Source organism: Styela clava, chromosome 4, assembly GCF_964204865.1.
Source record: "Styela clava chromosome 4, kaStyClav1.hap1.2, whole genome shotgun sequence".
NCBI classification, from domain to species: Eukaryota; Metazoa; Chordata; class Ascidiacea; order Stolidobranchia; family Styelidae; genus Styela; species Styela clava.
The window spans coordinates 21,771,346-21,793,004 of record NC_135253.1 but is presented as its reverse complement, the minus strand read 5'-3'; the positions used below and the strand labels follow the sequence as shown (position 1 = coordinate 21,793,004).

The following is a 21,659-nucleotide window of genomic DNA, read 5'->3' as shown; positions in this document are numbered from 1 at the left end:
TCTCATTTTACTAAATCCCGAATGGATTGGGAATTTAAGTTACATTGCAGTCATTTTCTGCGAACAAGACCAATCATAAAAACGAAATAAAAATTGAATTTCAGTGATAAAACCCAAGCTTGTTTCTTGCCGACGTATTTACTTATCTTGACTACCCCACCCCTCATGTCCATCCAAAAAAGATTTTAGGTTTTAGAAAATAAACTTGTGAAAGTGTCAAGCAAGACTTGAATGAACTTTTGGGTTAATTAAATCATCTAAATTAGTCATCTCAATTCTTGCTAGAACACGCTTGCATTATTTTCTGAAGGAATTCAACAGCTCAGATGCATGGAGAAAGGTTAGGTAGTAAGCCTCGGGTAACGCGAACAGAAAGTTAATTTATAAGTGTGTCAATTTTTTCACAATACAAGAGTAGAAATGTAGAGAGACGTGAAACAATGGGAGACAGTGATGTTGCATAGTAAAACTGATTTTAGCAGACGACCTATTTCTTGAAGGAAAGTTGCGTACGATCAGACGCAGCGTGTAATTCTTCTCTTTGTTTAATTAAGTCATTTAGGACGATAAAAAATAGGCGTGAAGATTTACATCCCATTCTTTGGAAAGTGTTTAATATTTGCTCACATTTTCACAGTTTGTTGTTAGCTATAGCTAAATAGGAGTTGTCCTCTATACATCTCTCATTCGAAATCTGATTGTGACCACGAAAGGATCTCATCCAATATGAAGATTTCTATATTATTCTGCTTGTTGGCCGTTTCTGGTGAGTCTATGTTTCTTTTTATGACTTTGTATAGAAATAAGATGTGAAATTGCGCCAGTTCAGCAACTAGCTTATATAACATAGATTAGTGAGTTTTTCAGGACAAAGACGAGCTTCTTGAATAGCCCTTTAAACACTTATCTATTTCTAAACTATCTATGTAATATTCTATACTCGTTAGAGCAAACGTTTTAATGAAATGGACGTAGTGATACAATAAGGGAGAAGCAAAGTTTTTCACGAGTTTTTGTTTCCACGAAGCGTTGTTACATTGTATTTGAATGATTCGAAGGTTCCAGAATTGTTATTTGCAATTTATTCCGATTCGAATTCTCTACTTAAATCCAATTTATTGCTGTCTAATGTTTTCACGATCAGTAAGTAGTACTGGCAAATAGTTTTACGTCATTGCCAAATTAATGTGTGTCGCAATGTACATTCCTATCGGTCTATTTACCCCAATTCTCAAAAGAATTCATGTTTTACACGGAGTTGTAATAGATCACATAGACAGATTACATAGACTTGGTTAGCGGTTGAATCATCAAGTTATATTTCGTCCCCTGATACCGATGACACATTCTATTAGTTTCCTCGCAAATTTTTAGCTTTTTTGTGGTATTAACCCGTTCAAACGGATGAATGTTTAACAAAAGGTAATTTAGACTTATATAATTAAAACAAGCTTACTCGTATAGTGAAACAGTGAAACATACACAATCAGTAAAAAGCGAAAGATATTGTTGATGCTCAATTTTGACCAATTGTTTTAATTTTCTTCCGAAATAGAAGTGGTCATTTCTTTAACAACTAGGGCTCCGATATTCAAATAGCTAGAATTCTAGGTACTCGTGTAGTATGCGAACCAAGATGGCGGACACCGGAACGTAGTATGTGTACCAGGTTAGGGTTAGGCCATGAGGTCATTCCAATTTTTCTTTTAGGTATATTACGATCTCAGGGACTAGCCAAGTGACTCCTGTAGTATATGTACCTAAATGTATGGCTTAACCCTAAGCTGGTACACTTACTACGCTCCGATGTTCGCCATCTTGGTTCACATACTACGAGAGTACCGAATTTTAAGTTTTAATGAAATTATAAAGGGAATAATAAACATTGCTAGTGGTTGTGTATATTCTCAATTTCAAATCAAATTATGAAAGACAACTCAAGTTCACACGTTTATGGCCGAATTGAAAGGATCCAAATTTTTTTCTTTAAAATCGATAGTATGACGTAATGACTCACGGGCTTCAGACAAACGCGTGTAGAATTCATAGTTATTGGAAATATAAATTATGTATGACAAAGAAAATTTTAAGCCCATGTGATTGAATTATAGCTCTTCGTATGGATATGCTTATTGGGTGACAATAGTTTTCAAGTTTTTTAAATTCATAACTCTTTACTAATATAAATAAATACATAATGAAACGTTAACACAAATAAACTCTGTATTAGAAGGTCAGTGAACCAAATCGTTTATTCAGCTGGGGTAAATGTAGCTAAATATAATTTATAATTTTACCTTTAGGTTTGAATTTGAACTTTAGTTCCTATAATATGGTATGATGTTATTAATATAAGTAACAATGTATTAAATAAAAATAACACAATCTCTTTCCACGAAATATCAAGTATATTTATGAGCAGTGTTCACTATTAGCGCACTTTTTTGCGAAAATTGCGAAACACTTTCGCAACTTTTTTTAGGGACTGCGAAATAGCACTTTTTTCCGATTTTGAAGAGAAATAGCACTTTTTTCCGATTTTGAATGAAATAAAAATTCAAAGTTAACAAATATTTCCGAGTATTAAGTTGACAAATAAGTAACATACTGGTACTTTTGTAACTCAATTCTGCATATCATAACGATATTTACCGGAATTCTAACCTATGAGATGCAGACATAGGAGATAAAGCTTTTGCATTAACGGCAAAATTCTTGTTTACAATATGATTATTATACAAGCACACGGATTCCGCTTCTCCTGCAAAAAACGCTCCCGGGGGTTTCTTTAAACGAGAGTGGTCATGTGACTATCAATGATATCGATGAATTCAAAATGACTATAAAAAGTGTTAGTAACCTGTTATAGTCACTTTGGATGAATTGTGACCAAACTGCACGATTTTCAAATCAGACGAAACTTTTAGCAGCATGTCACAGATTTGCAAAATCAACAAATTCACAAAATACCATTAAATGCCATTTTATTGTAATCACAATGTTGAAAGGACGTGGCATTTTCCGGATTTTTGCGATATTTACACAACTATTTCTCATTGATATGCGAGGAGGGGTGGGCAAAATTCAATATTTTTTTAAATCGAATATTTTTAAGGAGTACCGAATAAACGTGGTGGAAACATTACAAAATCGGCAACAAAGCCTTTTTACTGGTTAATTCCGTTGTAATCGCTAATTGTTCTTGTCACCGATCGTTTTGGCGGCGATATCCAGGTTTTGGGTAATCTATATTCCCGTCCTCTCTTTTTTACAAATATGAATTCTTGTGGGTCGGAGGACATCGAAGTTTTATATTTCGGGTTTACCCGTTCGTTCACATCGGCAACAGCTGTTGAAGACATTGAGGACTCAAATTAACATTTGCGCTGGCTTTAATATTACCTATCAAGATTTGTAAATTTACCGTCCCAATTTTATGCGAATGGTAATATTATTGTCCATACCGTGATGCAGATATTTATTAAGACGATAATTAACTTTCTCATGTATTTCTATGGTGATAAACTTCGCAAATCTGAAATTGTGCCAATCCTGAATGTTGATTTGAAATAGTGATTGAATAATTCGGCTATAAAGGCATTTCTGCGTGGTCATAAGACGAGATGACGTTAATGAACAGCACTTCTTTTACAGGATATTTCACGTATGCGACTTATTGCTAAAAAGATTGGGCTCGAGTGCTTTTTTTCGAGTGCTCGAGTGCCTAATAGAGGTCAGGCGCTAATTGTAACTAATTCCCTCAAGTTTCAACGTGTTTTCAACAAAACAATACCCCGGCGATAATTATAGCTAAAATGTTACCGAGCAATTCACAATTTTATTTATGGAATTTGCAAATTCACCAGTTTCTTGACGATTTTGATATTGTCACGCCCTAATTATTAGTGCAAAAAAATACTCCTCTTCTTCCGCGGCGGTTTAACGGGTTCTTTGTTCCATTCTTCAGAAAGTTCTGACAGGGGGGATATAGAATACTGAATCCGGAGGGTTGAATCCCTGTCCACTTACTGGTGATTTTCCGTTTTGAAATGCGTGAAACATTCTCTATTTTAAATTAAATGACGTTTCGCGGGCTAGAGTTCTCCCCGAAAATGATGTGTTCCAGACGTTAGTTAGACGATAGATAAAACATTAAATTAATAATTTTCGTGACGCCCCGTTTTCGAAAATACAAAGTTATATCTCAAAAAAATGCGTTGTAATACATTTGGAATGAAACATTATTTACGGTGAATTCAGATCACATTTTACTCTCCATGACACCCGGTATCGGAAAATACAGTTGTATCTCGAAAAATGTGTTTTGTTACATTTAAAATAAAACATTTTTGCAATTAATTTAGATCAAATTTTACTTTTCACGGTAACCCGTTTCCGAAAATACAAAGTTATATCACAAAAAATGCGTTTTGTTACATTTATTTTGCATTCCCAATAAAATACATATTTTCCCTAATTAAGGTCGTCGATGAATCTGTTCCTGTCGTTCAAGCTCGACACACGTTTGGACGAGTGTGGGGCGGTTTTTTGATCGACGATAAATTAAAAAGTTGCCACACGTTATTTGTATAACCATAATAACTGAAAATTAAGATTTTATAATAGAAGTGAATTTGTCTCAAGATGGTATTTTACGATTCCTGCCCACAGAAAATAAACACGCTGACAGGCTTGGTTATAATTGATATTCGTTTAATTTATTTTACACTATTAATAAACGCGCCACACCAATTGCGACCATATAAATTGCAGTCGCATCGGTATGGACTGTATGTTTTTGGCGCTCTCAAATTAATAATAATTTTCAACAAAACAATACCCCGACGGTCATTAAAGCTGAATTCGTTACCGAGTAATTCGCAATTTTATTTACGGAATTTGCAATTTCAAGATCTCACTTGACGATTTTGATGATGTCATGCCCTAATTATTACTGCTTAAATGCCTCAAAATACAACAAATGTAATCATTTTCGACGATAACAGGCGCAACAATTCGTAAACGAGCCGTTATAACCAAATTCGCGATTGATTTTACCTCTCTCTTGTTTACAATTTTAACATCCCGCCGGCCATGTATGGTCGAATAAAATGTTCACATATTCGAAACATGACTTGGCCAAGGATGGAAGGGATCACTGAAGAGCTAATAGAAAGTACGTACGCGAGGGTATGATATTAATATTGAGAATATGTGTGAGCATATCACAGAACGGAAATATTTTGCACCCGGCTGTTTGTTGGCAGAACAACGATACGCTAAAGTTAATTGATCGAATACAGGGAAGTATTCATTTATCATCTCACTTGCGAACATCGAGGTTTTGGCGGAATTGTACGATCATGTTGTCTTTCTTAAATGATAACTTTTTCAATAAATGTTCATTTTACTTTTGCCTCCTTATTATATATATGTCTGGTTTTCATTTATTTTAAATTCGAAATTGTCCGAAATACTTCAACAGGTGTATAGGTACAATAATAATAGTACTTACCAAAGTACCTACCAGGGAAGTTTAATACACACGATGTGTAAAGGGCGTCGTAACTCCCGTTTATTAATTATAAATTTTTTTACATTCTGCTTAAAAAACATATCAGCGTTCATGTGGTCGAATAAAAATTATTTATCAAATGGATTGGTATTTCGAGACACTCTCAAAATTATTTGGGATCCATTATCATATCATTCGTTTATTTTTTATATTCATGTTTTTCTCAAGAATCACCCTCGTTATATTTAGTGTACCTTCGCAAAGTAAACTCTTTGATGTCATTGTTCCTATTAGTGTAATTGAAATATATGGAAACCTCGGGCAAGTGGCGTTGTGATGCGAATATTTGATACTAGGTCAGCAGCATTACAAAGAGTGCTATTTATGAATGCTGAAAGTACATGAGATTACTAAACATTTTGCCAATATATGATGTTTTCTGCCCGATTTAAACTAACTCGCACGTAAACCAAGGCATGTGGACATTTAAAAATTACTTGTCTTTGGGTAAGCTCTGAAATAGTATAATATAAATGAGAAATTAGGTCACGCTATAGCTCACGAAACGGGAGGATTTTCAAAGTGATCTTGTGTAATATTTCGGAGAAAAAAGTTTGAAAGGAAAGTAGGTCAACCTATCTCCTAAAACAGGGGAGTATCCTGCATAATATTTCGGAGTTAACCTATCTTTTAAAACAGCGGGTGGCGACTTTCAAAGTGGTTCAAAATCACAAATTAAATATTATCAGATTAGGTTTAGGGATGAATCGAAAAGTTGAATTTCCAGCGCACCTAACCCTAATTAGTTGATTGCTATTTATATTTGGGGGGAGGGGGATTATTTTGCACCGGATTTGTACAAACGATCCACCCTGTAACTAATATGGTTTCCAGCTGGCCTCGTGTCTGTTAGATGGAAGGAGTAACAAATGTGAAAGTCTTTGCTGTTTACGCGAGTAAGCAACTGACACCATGAAACATTGCATGAAAGTTTTGTCCGCGGCAGGTGTTAGCAGATGTCATTTCGTTGCCGATGAATTCGCTTGTTTTAATTAAACATGAATTCGCTTGAAGGGAACTCGGTTAACGAAAAGGCTTCTCTTTGAATCATAATATTAACCGGAGGAGCGCTTTTTCGAGTATCTATGCCGTTTTAAATGAGTTATATGAAAGGCTAGGGCACCTAACTTGTTAAAATCCGCAAAAGCACTTTCGCACTTTTTTTTTGGACTGCGAAGCACTTTCGCACTCATAATTTGCTTAGAGTTAACACTGTTTATGAGCTTTCGTTAGATCATAGTCTAACCTAACTTCTTCAGATAAAACAAGATATGGCTGCAAATTATAAAGATCAGTAATTAGTTAAAAATTGTAAGATAAAAATCCTAGAAATACATTATATATTGGTTGGTTATGTTATTTTATTTATCTTCATAATACTATCTCAGTCACGCATCCTTGTGGCAACAGCCACATACGGATCCGGAATAGGAAGTAAACAAGGAGGAAGGACCTGCAGTTCAATACACAATACCCTAGTACACCCCATATTAACAATGTATTGTTTTAAATATGATAATAAAGCAATAATTAATTGAATTTATAAAAATGAAAAAATGTGTGCATTTGTGAGAAATTTGAGCTCGGGATAAAATGTTATAAAGTTGTATTAAAATATAATCCAAATATCAGTTACCGGCTTATTTTCGGCCGTTTGTGGAGTATATTCGAAAGTCTTTATGTGTAGAAGCAGTTTGGCCAAATGCGGAATATTTCAACTGTTTATCTTATTTCCTACGTGCCAACGTCTCGCTTGAATAGACCTTACTGACAGATGACTTATTTATTATCCGCAACCATGGTCTATTGGGAACAGTTAGGTGATGAATGATATTGAACAATAAAGTTGGGAACCATGCACGAATCATGCTTGTATCACGCGTTCAGCACGTGGTCTTTCTAGACGCCATGTTTAAAATCACCATTTCATACTAATAATATTTAAAATAATATGTAAACAAAAAATATTTCTCGCTTTTGTTGAATTGGGTATTGTTGCGTTTCAATATTGGAATTTGACGACATAATATAGCTATGGTATGCATTATTTTATCACAATATCAATTGTTATTATTTTTGGTTTTGATTGTGTGAAATTTCAACAATGATGTTATTAATTCCGAATACTCCCGAAGTATGTGAACCAAGATGGAGGACACCGGAACGTAGCATGTGTACCAGGTTAGGGTTAGACCATAATTTTATTCCAAATTTTCGTATTTTAATTCTATTATCAGTTCAGGCACTAGCCAAGTGACTCCCGTAGTATTTGTACATAAAATTATGGCCTAATCCTAACCTGGAATAGTCGATACCGGGCTTGTTCATGGTAAATCAAAGCATTTTTTACGTTTTGGTACCGTAGATTCTTCTAGTTTTATACACTGTGTGCAAAAAGTTTCGCCTTTTTTTATAGTAATGCCAATTAACAATTTCGCCCCATTTTATAGAAATAACAATTGTAAATTTAAAGAATTTTTCTTGTACGATAAATGAGAACTACAAGCACGATAAAGACTATCAATAAACAAAGACAAAGAAATTTTCAATCGGTATTACTATTACCACTTGCATGTTCCGCAATTCTTTCCGGAATTTTGACCAATAACAGTGTAGAAAATTCATTGCTTCATAGTAACTCGGTACGCGCGTTTAATAAAATTACCTCGGCGATTTCGCACTTGCCCTAAGGCATATCGGACATTTCATATTTGGGAATAAAATACCGCAAACACACGCTAAAAAACAACACATAAAACACGAAATGACCGCCATTAGAATCACTTGTATTTACTGATATTTGTGAGTCATGCTCAATTGTGTTCAAACGGAATTGAGCGCTTCAAAAAGGCTAATTACGAAATAGGTGGGCGGGTTCACCGATAACTAAATTATTTGCAGTTCGGTGTCGTTAAATAACGCAGGAGAATTAGACTTTTAACCATAGATTACTAAAATTCCTTTGTTATTGAGTTGACTTCATTGCTATACATCATCGCGCGAGAATGCCAGTCGGTGTTGAAATCTGACAAATACCGTTTCCGTGGATTATTCAATGAATTTGTACATGATAAAAAGATAGGTATTTTCGCAATTTTACCTAAAAGTGTATGCGCGTATTACCTGTTTCAAATCCACTGATAGATTGGAAAAATCTGAATTTCCCTTAAAACGTTTGTCGAACAACCCGATTTTCGACTTTTCTTCAAACCTTTTGCACTCCCCACTTCATGTGAATTCACTGTAACTGCAAATATATTAGTAGAAACCAATTGAAACGGAACTTGAAACAGTGTAGGTCTGCACTGCCAGGAAAAAGCTCTGTGCGATGGAATATATTCTATAACCATATATATCTGATAAAACCTAAAACATCTGAATTCCTTTTAAAAACATTTGTGAAAAAACCCGAATTTTGACTGGAATTTTATGTTACCTCAAATATATTAGTAGGCACCGGTTAAAGCGAGACTTGAAAGGCTTTTAAACTATACTTTAAAAAAAAATCTTAGTAGAGAATATGTATTGTATGTGATATATGATACTGTTGTGTTGTCAAGAGTATTGTAATAGAGTGTTTATTGTCGTCTACAATACTTTGTTTCAACGTCTTTTAGAGCGGCAAACTCATTTGGCATTTACAAGATAGGTGGGAAACGTGATATTGTTGTCGACAGGCTATTTGCCTGGTTAAGCTCCATTGACGCGAATGGAGATCTGTAATAATCCTAAGTATACCTTCGATTTCATAAAAATAAGCTTTTGAAACTTCTTGGGTTAGCAGGTTCAAACGTGCACTTGTCTATAATAAGTGTTAGCATTCAGCAACCAACCTATCGACAATTTCAAATCACTTCAATGCAAAAATGGGGCGATGTTTTCATATTTATACAGTGTGTCCATAAAGTCCGTTTACAATTTCAATTTTGTTATGAAGTCAGTTCTCAATATATCTCGACCAGGTTTGTTATTTTTTAATCAGTAATTGTTCAAATTATATTTATTTCATTTATTACATCTGTGAGGGCCACAACAATATATGGTATCGATAAATTCCCTTAGCAGTTTTAAAAAATTTCAAGAATTTATGGAGACTCTATATATAGTATATTTTTATACCACGCCTTTTGCAAAGCCTGAAATAAACACATTTGATAGCAAACGATATGCAAGAAGTTGCGGTCTTTTAATTCGACGATTATTGACGTCTTTCGCTTCGAACAAGGCTTTATACAAGTACCCAATGATATCTTACGATACGTAATAATTCCCTAAAATACAAAGGTGTACTAATTTGGAACAGTATTCCCCTCAGTCTACGTGACTCCACTTATGACATCTTTAAATTTAAATTTAAAAAATTCATGCTCTCTTCTTACCTGTCACCTGCCAGCACCTAGAGTTGATGTGCTGTCAGCTTTCCTCTTTGTCATTGCCAGGATTGCTTGATCTGATCCACAGCCTCTCGAATTGATTGACTTGATACTTTTAATAATCAATTTTCTGCACTGTGGAAGAAACAATCATGTTTGTTTTTATTAGATTCCTGTTATTACTTCATATATTCCACAGTGGAATAAATTTTCATGCTTATTTTTCTATGTCACACTTTTGTCGTACTTTATATATTGCCCAGTGGAATGAATATTCACTCTTTTGTTGTTGCCTACTTTATATACTGCACAGTGAAATAAATTTTCATGCTTATTCTTGTTGAATTCGTTCTGCACCTTTGATACTGCACAGTGGAATGGATATTCATGGTTATTTCTGTCTATTTCTTAATTTACTTCATATATTGCACAGTGAAATGAATCTCCATGCTTACTTTTTTTGAATTCTACAAGGACTGTTTAATTATATGCAGAGAAATGAATAGTCATGTCTTATATTCATTATACTTTTTATTTTGCACATGAGTTTGTTTCTATTCTTCCTGTAATCCACAGATATCTGTGGAAGTGCAGTCACACTCGAGGTTTCATGTTTTGAATTAACCAATATCTTTTTTTGCATTTGTTACCTGCAGTCAAACATAAGTGCTCTCACTTTTGTTGAAATTATACCACAATAGCCATGTGGTTCATGATCTAAAATTATAAGTTATATTTCAGATCTCTTATTGCATTGTAATTGCCTTCAGTAGCCTATTTTAATAATATCTGTGCAGTCTGTTTGTGGATTTCTGCTAGATCTAATTTATGTTTGGTTCAACGATAATCTAGTATTTACCAGAATTTTGTTTACCTTTTTAAGTTGATCTCTTTTTCTGTTCATGTATGAATTTGCCACCAGCACCCAGTCATCAGGCCACTGTAGAGTTCCATGAGTACCGGTACGGTACCGTATAGATTTAAAAACCCCTTTCGGAACCTGATTCCAATAATATTGTTTGCTATTAATGTCTTCCGAATGAGGTACTACCCAAAAAAACAATGGCCCTTACTGCAGCTGACAAGCGAGGTTTCTTAGCCCGTTTATCCATAGTTACCGTACCTCATAATGCTATGGTTTATCACTCTGATATCTAATAAAACGCGGTTGACATGGTTACCCCGCCTGTTGTGACTGGAGTCGCTTGCTTCCTTCGTTATGAACGAGACTCGGATATTCGGGTCGCCTGAATATATTCTATTTCCGTATTCTCTTAGTATTTAATGTTCGTCTTTTTATTCCTTTATAAAATTTGATGTTAGACTTCCTTGTAGGTGACGCTGCTCGATAACCATTACTGGTTTATCGCGTCTTCCTTCACACTAAAATGCATTTTTTTATTTTTTTACTTAATCCTATTCGTATGATGTGTATTTTTGGCATGTGTAAAAATAAACTACTGATACTGATACTGATACTGGTAATAAGCTAAGGGCACATTATCGTAAATACTGTTTTGGCCCGACTCAAGTAATGCTTGGGTAACCTCATTGACGCGCTTAGGTGGTTCACGTTGCTTTCAAGATAGAGAAGGCAGATTACGTCATATGTTTTGGTTTCCTTAGTGTGACGTGCGGTTTGGAATTAACAAATTGAAATTTCCTTTTTGTTTTAGTGATATATATTCGACTTGTTTCCAGAAAATATAATTTTTTCGATTTGTTGAATCTATACCTACTGTGAAAAATCTTCTTAGTCGTGATGATTGGGTTTCAATAGTCGATGGGATTAGTGCCTTCTGATTCCGCTAGAAACCCTTCCTTGTGACCACATGATTTTCTTGGGCCCGTACTGGACGAGCTTGGGCCCGTACTCTGCGAAGGCTATAATATTTGGAGTTAAAACAAAGAAACATATAATATTCTGGGTTTCACTTTCCTTATCCAATTGGATTTGCGACCAAAGCTAATGCTATATTCCTTAGTTAGCCAAAGAAAGTAAATCGTGGTAAAAAACAACAACATGTAGTATCAAATATATCTATATTCAATTTAATTTAATTCTTAAATCAAATCAAACCAATTCAAGTCGGAAAAGTTAAGTCTATTAATCAATCTCCAAATACCTAGACTTTTATATTGAGTTGAAAGGATTGGAAATATTTTAATCTGTAAGCAAAAGGATAGGCTTGGATTACTTATATTTGTTTTGTAGTTGTTACATTCCTCAGAAGTCAGATTAAGCTTCTTAAATAAACAAGACTTCCGTCCAAAGCAGGTTGACGATTAAATGAACGAAATAACATGGACTTAGTCGTGTTTCAATTCACTTAATCTTTCCTCGCTATAAATCCCAATGGGAAATATCTACATTCTAACACTTAGGGATTGATTTTTCGTAATTGTAAATTTCGTTCTCTCTAATTATTACATTAGGTTGTTTGAAATCATACATATGTATGTTGTACGAAATCATGATTACAAAGATAACGTTATCGAAGCATTCGTTGGTTAATTGGTAATTATCTGTTGTCGCCAGGGTATTTGGAGCAAAAGCGCGCCTTATATCGTTGTGAGAAGTAAGAACGACCAATTTGGCCATAAAGTAAACTATCAATCGGGAATATTTGAAAATAACTACATATCGTTTTCCTATGCCTTTGAGCTAGCTGGCTCATGTCAGACAAACATCCACGTTAAATGGAACACTACCAAGACACAACGTATAAGCGTGTTCTCTAAACCCAAAATTTGCTATACATTGGTTAGGTATAGGAATGGTTATATTGTCCCCAATCTCTATTTGAATAACATCCCGCATAAATAGATGTTGGAATAAGGATGGATATAGGGTATCATTCGGGTATCATGATCTTTTTATGGAGGGCTTAATACATGCATTGAATTTGAGAATATTTTATGATGTAGCAATATATTCCAAAGCATATACACGGTCCCACTTAACAGTATTAACATATCAAAAGACCAGACGATTACATATTCGTCGTCTACTTGAAAACTGAAGCACTGTTACTTGTCTGTTATGAACAAACACAGCGTGGGACCACTTGAATGGGCGATCTCGTTCGATTTAGTTCGCGTGGGTTTTAACATCAACCGTGGGCGCTGAGCGGGATACGAGTATCGCGGCATTTATTAAATAGGATGTCAGACTATTTATTGGTCGTCGAGGGTGTTGATTCTTTTTATGAAGAAATTCATTTTCTATGTCGTCACCCTAATGGTCTAACTTTTTCAGTATCCTCATTCAAGCAATTATGATTTTTAAACCGAATCAAACATATATCGTTCATTTAAACAGTTTTACATTTGCTTAGTATGAATAGCAACCATTCCATATAAATTGAGTTAGTATGTTCGTATATTAGGAGTATAATGCTACTTTGATGCTGGTGATCTCAATTTGATCTCAAAAAGTTTGTTAATATGCAATTATTTCCCTACCACTAAAAGTCAAGTTATTGCCCAAACAGTCAGTCAGTAGTTAATTTTTCACCAAAATGAACATACACTTGATGTAAACAAACCTTAATAGGTACAGAGATGGGTCGAACAATAACCTAACCTAACCAGAATCGATAAGAATAGATCAGAAAATAACTGGCGGGCAATAACAACAAAATACTATCAGAAGCTTCGCTAAAGTCGCATTGTCCAATATGTTTGTGTCAATCTTATCATTGAAGTTATTATTACCACATGAAACTGTTTGTGACCATAATTCGGCATCTGATATCATACTTTAAAAGCCTTTGGGCAGAATTCCGTCATACTTCTTACACGCGCATAAATAACTTTCTGTAGTTTACAATCGCAAAAATTCTGCCTGGAGGCGTTTGTTCTGTTTAAACTGGAGGATTTTTGTTGCATTAACATTGAGAGTGCATTCTTTCGTCGTGTCATCATTGGGTAACGGGCAATGTTTTTGAATTTTTCCAAGTCTTTTTCGGCGTCTTCAACCCGCAGATGAATATCCAATTGTCAAAAACAACAAAGTAGACAGGGATTCGACGAATAGGAAATGAAAAACATCTTTGACATCATATTTAATATATTTTGTAATCCATTATTTAAAATTTTTGACATTATTACATCACACTATCAAACACTTATCCAGACAAAACCAACACAATTGTGACTTATTATGTTGACACAATGAGTTCAAGTCTTTATTAGGTAGCTAACAACGAATGATAAAGTCTTTCCTAATATTTGAAGGCAAACACGAGACCACCTGACCACATAATCGTTATTAAATTTATTAGGTGGATAAGATCCAACTTCCGTTTTCACATAATTTTATCGTATTTATTTGAATAAGTGTATTGATAAAAATATGGAATTTATTACCAATACGCCTTTTTTTACTGTAGAAATTTTGGCGATCCAGAAGTATGTGTATCAATATGGAGGTAACTATTTTGTTCGCCTACTTAACATCAAGTTGTGTACAGGGACTGAAACCTGTGGGCAGGGCTATATCCACTTGGCTAACATAGACAGTCCCCGAACTAGCAATAGAACTAGAATAAGGAAATTCGGAATAAATTATGGCCTAACCTTAACCTGGTACACACACTACGGGAGTACCAAAAATATTCCTATGCGAAAGTTTTTCAATCCGTGTTAGGATGGATTTTTATCTGATTCAAATAAACTTGTCGTATACGATGAACGGTTTCCAGTTTTCAAAGAACTGCACTTTCAGGCATTTCACAGGAGAATTAAACAAACATAAATACGCGCTGGGTGGCGGAGTTTATTATTGATATTATTATTTCAAACTCCAAAAAACTCTCCCTTTAAAAAACTGGGCTCACAGTAACAAGACTGTTTAGTCTACAACTATTTTAAATCAGACTAAAGGTTTCCGTGGTGAATTTTATAAGTCTTAGTTGGAATAAACTTTTAAATTGATTTGTTCAAATGTGCCTCACAACTCTTGAACTGATGTTTTCAGAGTTATAAACATTATGGAATCATCAACCTTCAAATAAATGCTTGTTACTGTTGTAGAAATGTGAAAAGTATAACGACTACTTGTCTCAAGCTTATCAAATGTAAATTGTTGAAATACTTGGTCATTTCATGATGATGTGAGCGGGTTTACTTTCTGTTTACCCAAGCCCAATAGCGAAAGTATAAGCGCGACCACTAGTTTTAATATTTAAATTGATCACTTCACCTGATAAATAATGGTATACTAGAATTTCCCGAATTAAACATATATATATCATGTTTTTACTGTAAAAGCGGCCAAATGTGAAAATGACAGTTTCAATAATATATAATTTGAAAAAACTCTTTTCCCAATATCTTCATTTTTTAAACGCTTCAAACTGTGATTTGACCGTATCGTGCCCTGTGTCTTTCTGCTTTCAATGCAGTTTCCATACATTATTCATTAGTAAATTTCAGCAGTTACGTTGTCCGTTAGGTCAACAAGCAAATTCTCTTTACCGAAATTGCAGACTACATCCGAGAGTACAAAGGATTTTCAAAGAGACGGAACTGCTTAATGTCTAACATGACTTCTATATATACATAGCATATATATCTAGCTTCACATCCCAGCTAGGCCTCTAAACTTGGCTTCTTCGAGACTTTGCAAAGCAATAGACAAATAATTATTCGGATTCCTGTTAACTAATTTTAACATAAACATTCCAATTTTAACCTTTGACCTTGGCATCCCATTAAAATGACTTTCTGTTAAGTCACAATGCATTTGTTAGAACATTCCATGCATAGCTGACAACAATGTCGTCAAATATCCTGAATGTAATTATGAATCACAGAGAGGATATTGCAAGTAATAGATAGAGATTAATTAAATGCTTGTATGCTTATTTATTTGGTGTACGGAACGGTGTTGTTTTTGATTTAATCACTTTTCAACATTTGTCATTATAAATAGTCAATCGAAATATTTTTCACGATTATGTTTCAAACACTCGAAGCTGTAATTTTCTGACCGGGAAAAAATGGGTTTTCAAGAGTCTTTGAGGGTCTAAAAAACGTTTAAATATACAAAAAATTACATGGCACAGAATATCTATCAAACAACCTACTTAAATTAATATTAAACTATTTCTCCTGCTATACAGTACAGCAGCAGGGGGTATTTGTTTGCTCACCCTAAAAAGCGACAATTTAAATATTGACATCTAGTTGTTACACACTTCACAATGGTTTATTTCAAATATTTGCTGTTGTCGGGAATTTGCAATAAACGAGGGTGCTTAAATATGTGATCCTAGTTTCATCTTAACAATGCCTACCGTAACACATTACTTAATTTGGTCTCGTTGTGTTTCGAACCTTCAATTTCAATAGAATTTCTAGGTCAATTACGATTTTTATATTTTTTGACATCTTACTTTGAAATAATCAGGCAAACTCATTCATAATTAGATTAGTAAGCGTGTCCATTCATTTGTAAAGATCGATGGCCAATTTCTATAGTTCCTCTCTTCCACATATGGTACTCATTGTTACGCCATTGTATAATAAAAATTCTGTTTGTTACGTCATAATTGGATTATAATTAGCAGATAACATTTGGTGACATAAGTCTCTTGAGTAATTATTGTAAATATGCCACGAAACACATAACTAATTTGGGTGTTTTCGGTCACTGGTTCATGAACTGGATGCGATTGGTTGTGTCATACCAGTTTTAATTTACAAATAAAACGCCAATGGGTACGCCCCGCTGTGAAAGCCGATTAATTGAGTCAGAAGAATGGTCTCGAAATATGTTTGGGCCATTTTGCTGCAATTACTTCTGTTTGATCCGAAGTAACGGCACACAGAAAAAAAGTCTTGAATTTCTAGTCATCTTCAAATGAAGCAAAAATCGATCTAACTGACAACTATTTAGTGGTAACAATGACATCTGTCGTTCGCAGGATTTACGATTTGTTTTGTCACAATTGAATTTGTAAAATAACCGCGAAACTATTGATCCAAGTGTCGTCTGCCATTGTTTATGACGTAACAGATTCCCACAAAGTGTCGTCAATCGTCATATTGATAACAGCTTGGACAATATCAGATATTTCGTATCGCATGACCACGGCCTCACGCAGGATGTAATAACTTGAGTAGGCAATGCCTTTGTTTGGAGCGTAAGGCGTTATAAAAGCGCGGTACGGAAAATTATCGTATACCTATATTCATAAAGCGAACGAGAATCATTGTAAATCCACAAGATTTGGAAAAAATTTGCTTCAAATTTTCACTCGACAGGGCGTATCACTTACCACAACTCTACTTCACTGTTCGTTTCACATGGCTTGTCCCACACAAACAAACGCAGACAACCCGCCAAATCATCCAACCGAAAAATCATTCATACTTAAATTTTAAGTGAAATTCGATCCTCTTGAACAAAAAACGTTTCACTATCTATATTTATAAAACTTCAGATTTACATTATGGGTTTTCTCTTTATCATACTTGTGCTAACGATAAACCTGCTGAAGCACAGTAACTCCGCGAAACCATGTTTGGTGCAAACATTGTAAATGAATTTAAAAATCGAACTCAAATGCTTCAAGGGAGATTATCTTGGGAGACAAGATAGTCGTCGATTGACACTGATATACGATGCGTCACAGCCCACTCTAATTCTTGTCAAAGCCTCGTATTCTCTGTTTCTTACTACATAGAAGTATTCAGGCACGATTTCCACGAAATGTATAGTCGAAACAGCTTTCAGCGTGAAATTTGACAGTTTTGTATTCGAATACTAGTTTTGTGCTTTCTCTGGCGTAACGGCAAAACATTTTAATGCGCAAGAAAGGCATTTGTCTTATACAAATGCAAAAATGTGGTTTTCATGCTATGTTTGCGCTTTCGTTTTGAGAAAGGCGCCAGACGAGTAGGGCATTGAAATTTACTGTTTAGCAAACCATGTCAACATGCTTTGATTCAACAAATCTCAGCAAAATGATTTGATTATGTCTTGTTGACATTGAATGAAATAAGACGAATTTACGTTCCATGTTTTCCAAGTATTCCGATTCACTTTCGTTTCTTCTTGACCTCTATAAACATGTCTATAACGATTTACGTTTTATAATTCCACTTAGTGTAGATTTTGCTCTCAATATTTCCTTATTTGGAAATATCCTAGGGTTTTATTTCGTCGTAATCACTTAAATAGTCATCAGACAGTGCTGAAACCCTTTCTCCTTTACGCTGAGGGTGAAGAAATTGTAATTATACGACAAGTCGTGTAAACCCAGACGATTTTTGATTACTTTATTACTTATTCACCGATATTTGACAAGTCGCGACACTTGTATAGGATAGAATACTATACGCGACTGGCCAATGTTAAATTATCCAGTACCTAATCCAACTCAGAAACCGTCTTCCGCTCACAGGCAAGACAGACGACACTTAATTGCGTCACCTTTGTCGCGTCACAATTGCTTCTCCAACTTGTCATCTACTTGTACGTCATTTGCTTTTCGTATTATTTAAACGAGTATAATTCGTGGAAATAAAGGATTTTGAGATGCTTCATTCGTAACTCAAGCTTAGTCGATTATCATCGGGTCTTATCTCTCAAAATAGACAAGTTTTATCTTTAAAATGGCGTCGTCATACCTTTGAAGTTACGAGATAAGTATGCTTGCCACTCGAAAAACCGATTTCGTGGGTATTGTACTGCTGTAATATTCATGTAATCATATCAAACAACTGTACTTTATTGATGACTGTTAGGCCAGTTTTTAGTTTATTGAACTTCCCCGGAATTTGCTCTGTATCTTGTGCGATTTGATCGAACAAGTAAACAAATATCTTCCGAGTTATAACTCTTTTTCTAAACCGAACTTTCATTTTTTTCAGGTTGTTTTGCTCAAGAATATAAAGTCGTCGTCAACGATGTTACTGTGATGGATGGCGATGAAGCTGTTGTTCCTTGCACCTATGAGGTCCCGGATGACACTGGCAGTAAGTTCCCTTACTAGTATATTCATGCTTTATCAATCAGATATGGTGGTAATCTAGACTGGGAAGGACAAAATAGAAGAAAAATACCAATATATATTAGAAATATTCACTATTCACAAATTTCCCGAAAGCGAAATTGTGATCTCAATGAAATTTGTTCATAGGAATCGCAACCGCATTACTTTGCATAACTTAGGTCTGCCACATCATCAGGCAATTTTATGACATTCCTTATTCGGCTATTAATATGAAAATCCATTATTATTATTATGATACCTAAAAGAGCACTTTACACAGCAAAAATTATTTCATCTTCAGTACTTTACTATTTTTCAACTTTAAACTATTTTGTAAGCTGTGTTGCAATACTCAGATATTAAGCGAACAGTTTGATGTACCAATTCTAAACTGGATAGATATTCTCACACTTGACCCAAAAATATAATTTTGGAAGGATGTCATATTATCGGATTTCCTCTCCTTTTTGGGATAAATAAATTCAAAGTCCTAATACCAATCTTCTAATCTAAAGCTTCCAACTTAACTACTAACGGAACCAACCTCGGTAAGTTAGTTGGAAACATGCATGAATAATATTATTTTACATTATTTATGTTCTCCCATTATTATTTGAGTTGCATTCATTTATTTGTGGAAAATGTGGTTTTACTTGAATCATATGCACCATTTATTATTGAAATGCCTGCTGGTTGTACTATATTTATTGATATTATATGTAGATATAGTATATGTATTATATAGATTAGTCTTATATTTAGCGAGATTTTTTGACTACCTATTCAAAATAATAAGGGAAATTTTCTTAGAATTCACCGTAGTTCAATATTTGAGCATAGTCAGAATTTTATAGGCTAAATGTTGTAGCCTTGGGCAAATCTCTGCTGGGGCCTTCATTTAGACATAAGCAAAACTTTTTTTATCCAATTGCTTGCTTTTCCATGACTCCAAAACTTTCCAGATGTAGCTTATTAGTGTAGTAATACTTATTTGGTAGGACATATCTCGAATTATCTAAAAAGTTGATTTCTTACTTTAAATTTAGCTATGTTCTGATTTATTTTGATATTCAAAAATCTTTTCCTTAAAATATGATTAGATTTAGTGTGAGTGTTTTTTCTTTGAATGTGACATTTATTCAGATTTAGAAATTGTTCACAATATGATTAGGCCGTAGTATTGGCTTTCTCCTCTTGTAGAATAAATATTAAATTACGATCATATCCGTTGCATTTTCGAGTTCTTATTTTTATTATTTCAATTCAATATGAAATGGCATTTTCATATTTAATTTTACTTCACAATATTTTTTATTGTTTTTATTTGTTATTCATTATGCATGGAATTTTGAAGTCACAGTTTTGTTTTATTAAACAACAATGAGATTGAATTTCATCCATCAATATTTTATCTTCATTTTGAACAGACATTTTTTTGGCTTTTCTTCATAAAATATACAACCATTAAACATTTGTAATTTTTCACAATAATTTGATGTTAAAATCTTTTCCTCGAAAACAAAAAAATTACTAAATCTAAGTCTGCGGAATCCAGACCCAATGACATTGTGATTCCCAATATTTCTTAGCCATGAACTGGCACCAAAGCAATTGTAAGAAGAGCATTAAATTTGACTCATAGAATCAATTTTCCAATTCATTTTGCAAATGTTGGTCATCGAATCCATCAAGTATCTTAGCCCCTTACATGCAAATTTGTTGAAAACAAGTATTAAGAAACTAACACATGTTTAAAAAACATTGCATATTTCACACAAAATATCACTTTATATGTTTTCATCCATGGTACAGTCATTTGCACAGTCATTGAATTTTTTCACAATGTACGAATGTAAATTGTGTGGATGTTTTTTATTTTTTGCACAACTTACTAACTTTGAGTAAAAAAGTTTAGCCTGTAAAGCCTGGCTCATCGGTGTGAAGCCTTGTAGTAAGCAGTAGGCATACACTTGCCACTGCACGCACCATTACCTTGAACGAATTCGCAGGTTTGAATCTTGTGGGAGATCATTTTATGTGGAGGATTGCTGGATTCCTCGCCGCCGTAAGGTGGTTCACCTAACTGCTGGTCAGTTAAGACTTGCTCCACCATCAAGTCCATGCATCTAAAACAAATAACCAGCTAACTAATTTCATACCCGATATGAACTGCTAACTGAGTGAAAGGCTGTGGTTTACTATATGATTAAGCCGTATTATTGGTTCACTCTCCCCGGGGATAAATATATGAAAATCTTTAGAAGCTTTATGAGCAACTCATGAAGAGTCAATCGATGAAATTTTCTCTTTCAGACATTAACACGACCATTACATGGTACTCTGTGAGAGAACAAGGCGGTCAAGAAGTTACCCAAAGACTTTGGATGTTCCAGAAGAATAATCCACGAAACACCTTTGTCGATTCAGATTCAAACAGAGCTGGATTACAAATCAACCGTGATGATGGTTCTCTTATAGTAAGACAATTTTTTTAATATCAATCATTTTATCTTGGTATTCTAACCAAAACAACACAAGAATTTAACTGACAAAGACACCTCTGATTACTCTGGTTGAGTTAAAATCCTGTGGGAGATACTTTTGTGCGAGAGGATTGCTGGGCTCTTCGCTGCTGTAGGATGGTTTTTGTAACGGCTTCTTTCACATCCACATAAATGCATCAGAAAACAAATAACTCATCTCATA

At 34.4% G+C, this 21,659-nt stretch overlaps 1 protein-coding gene across 3 annotated transcripts in view; it reads left to right on the top strand.

Annotated features, from left to right (window-relative positions):
• The first annotated feature begins 611 nt into the window (after positions 1-611).
• Positions 612-21,659, top strand: part of LOC120327197 (basal cell adhesion molecule-like) — a 38,099-nt gene continuing 17,051 nt past the window's right edge. For 2 of the 3 annotated variants that reach the window (XM_078111518.1, XM_078111517.1), the window contains exons 1-4: positions 612-766; positions 18,832-18,936; positions 19,469-19,501; positions 21,267-21,430. In XM_078111518.1, the coding sequence (XP_077967644.1) occupies positions 727-766; positions 18,832-18,936; positions 19,469-19,501; positions 21,267-21,430 (342 nt within the window). In that variant the 5' untranslated portion in view covers positions 612-726. The remainder of the gene's footprint in view (positions 767-18,831; positions 18,937-19,468; positions 19,502-21,266; positions 21,431-21,659) is intronic. The other variant, XM_078111519.1, reaches the window with a different exon arrangement.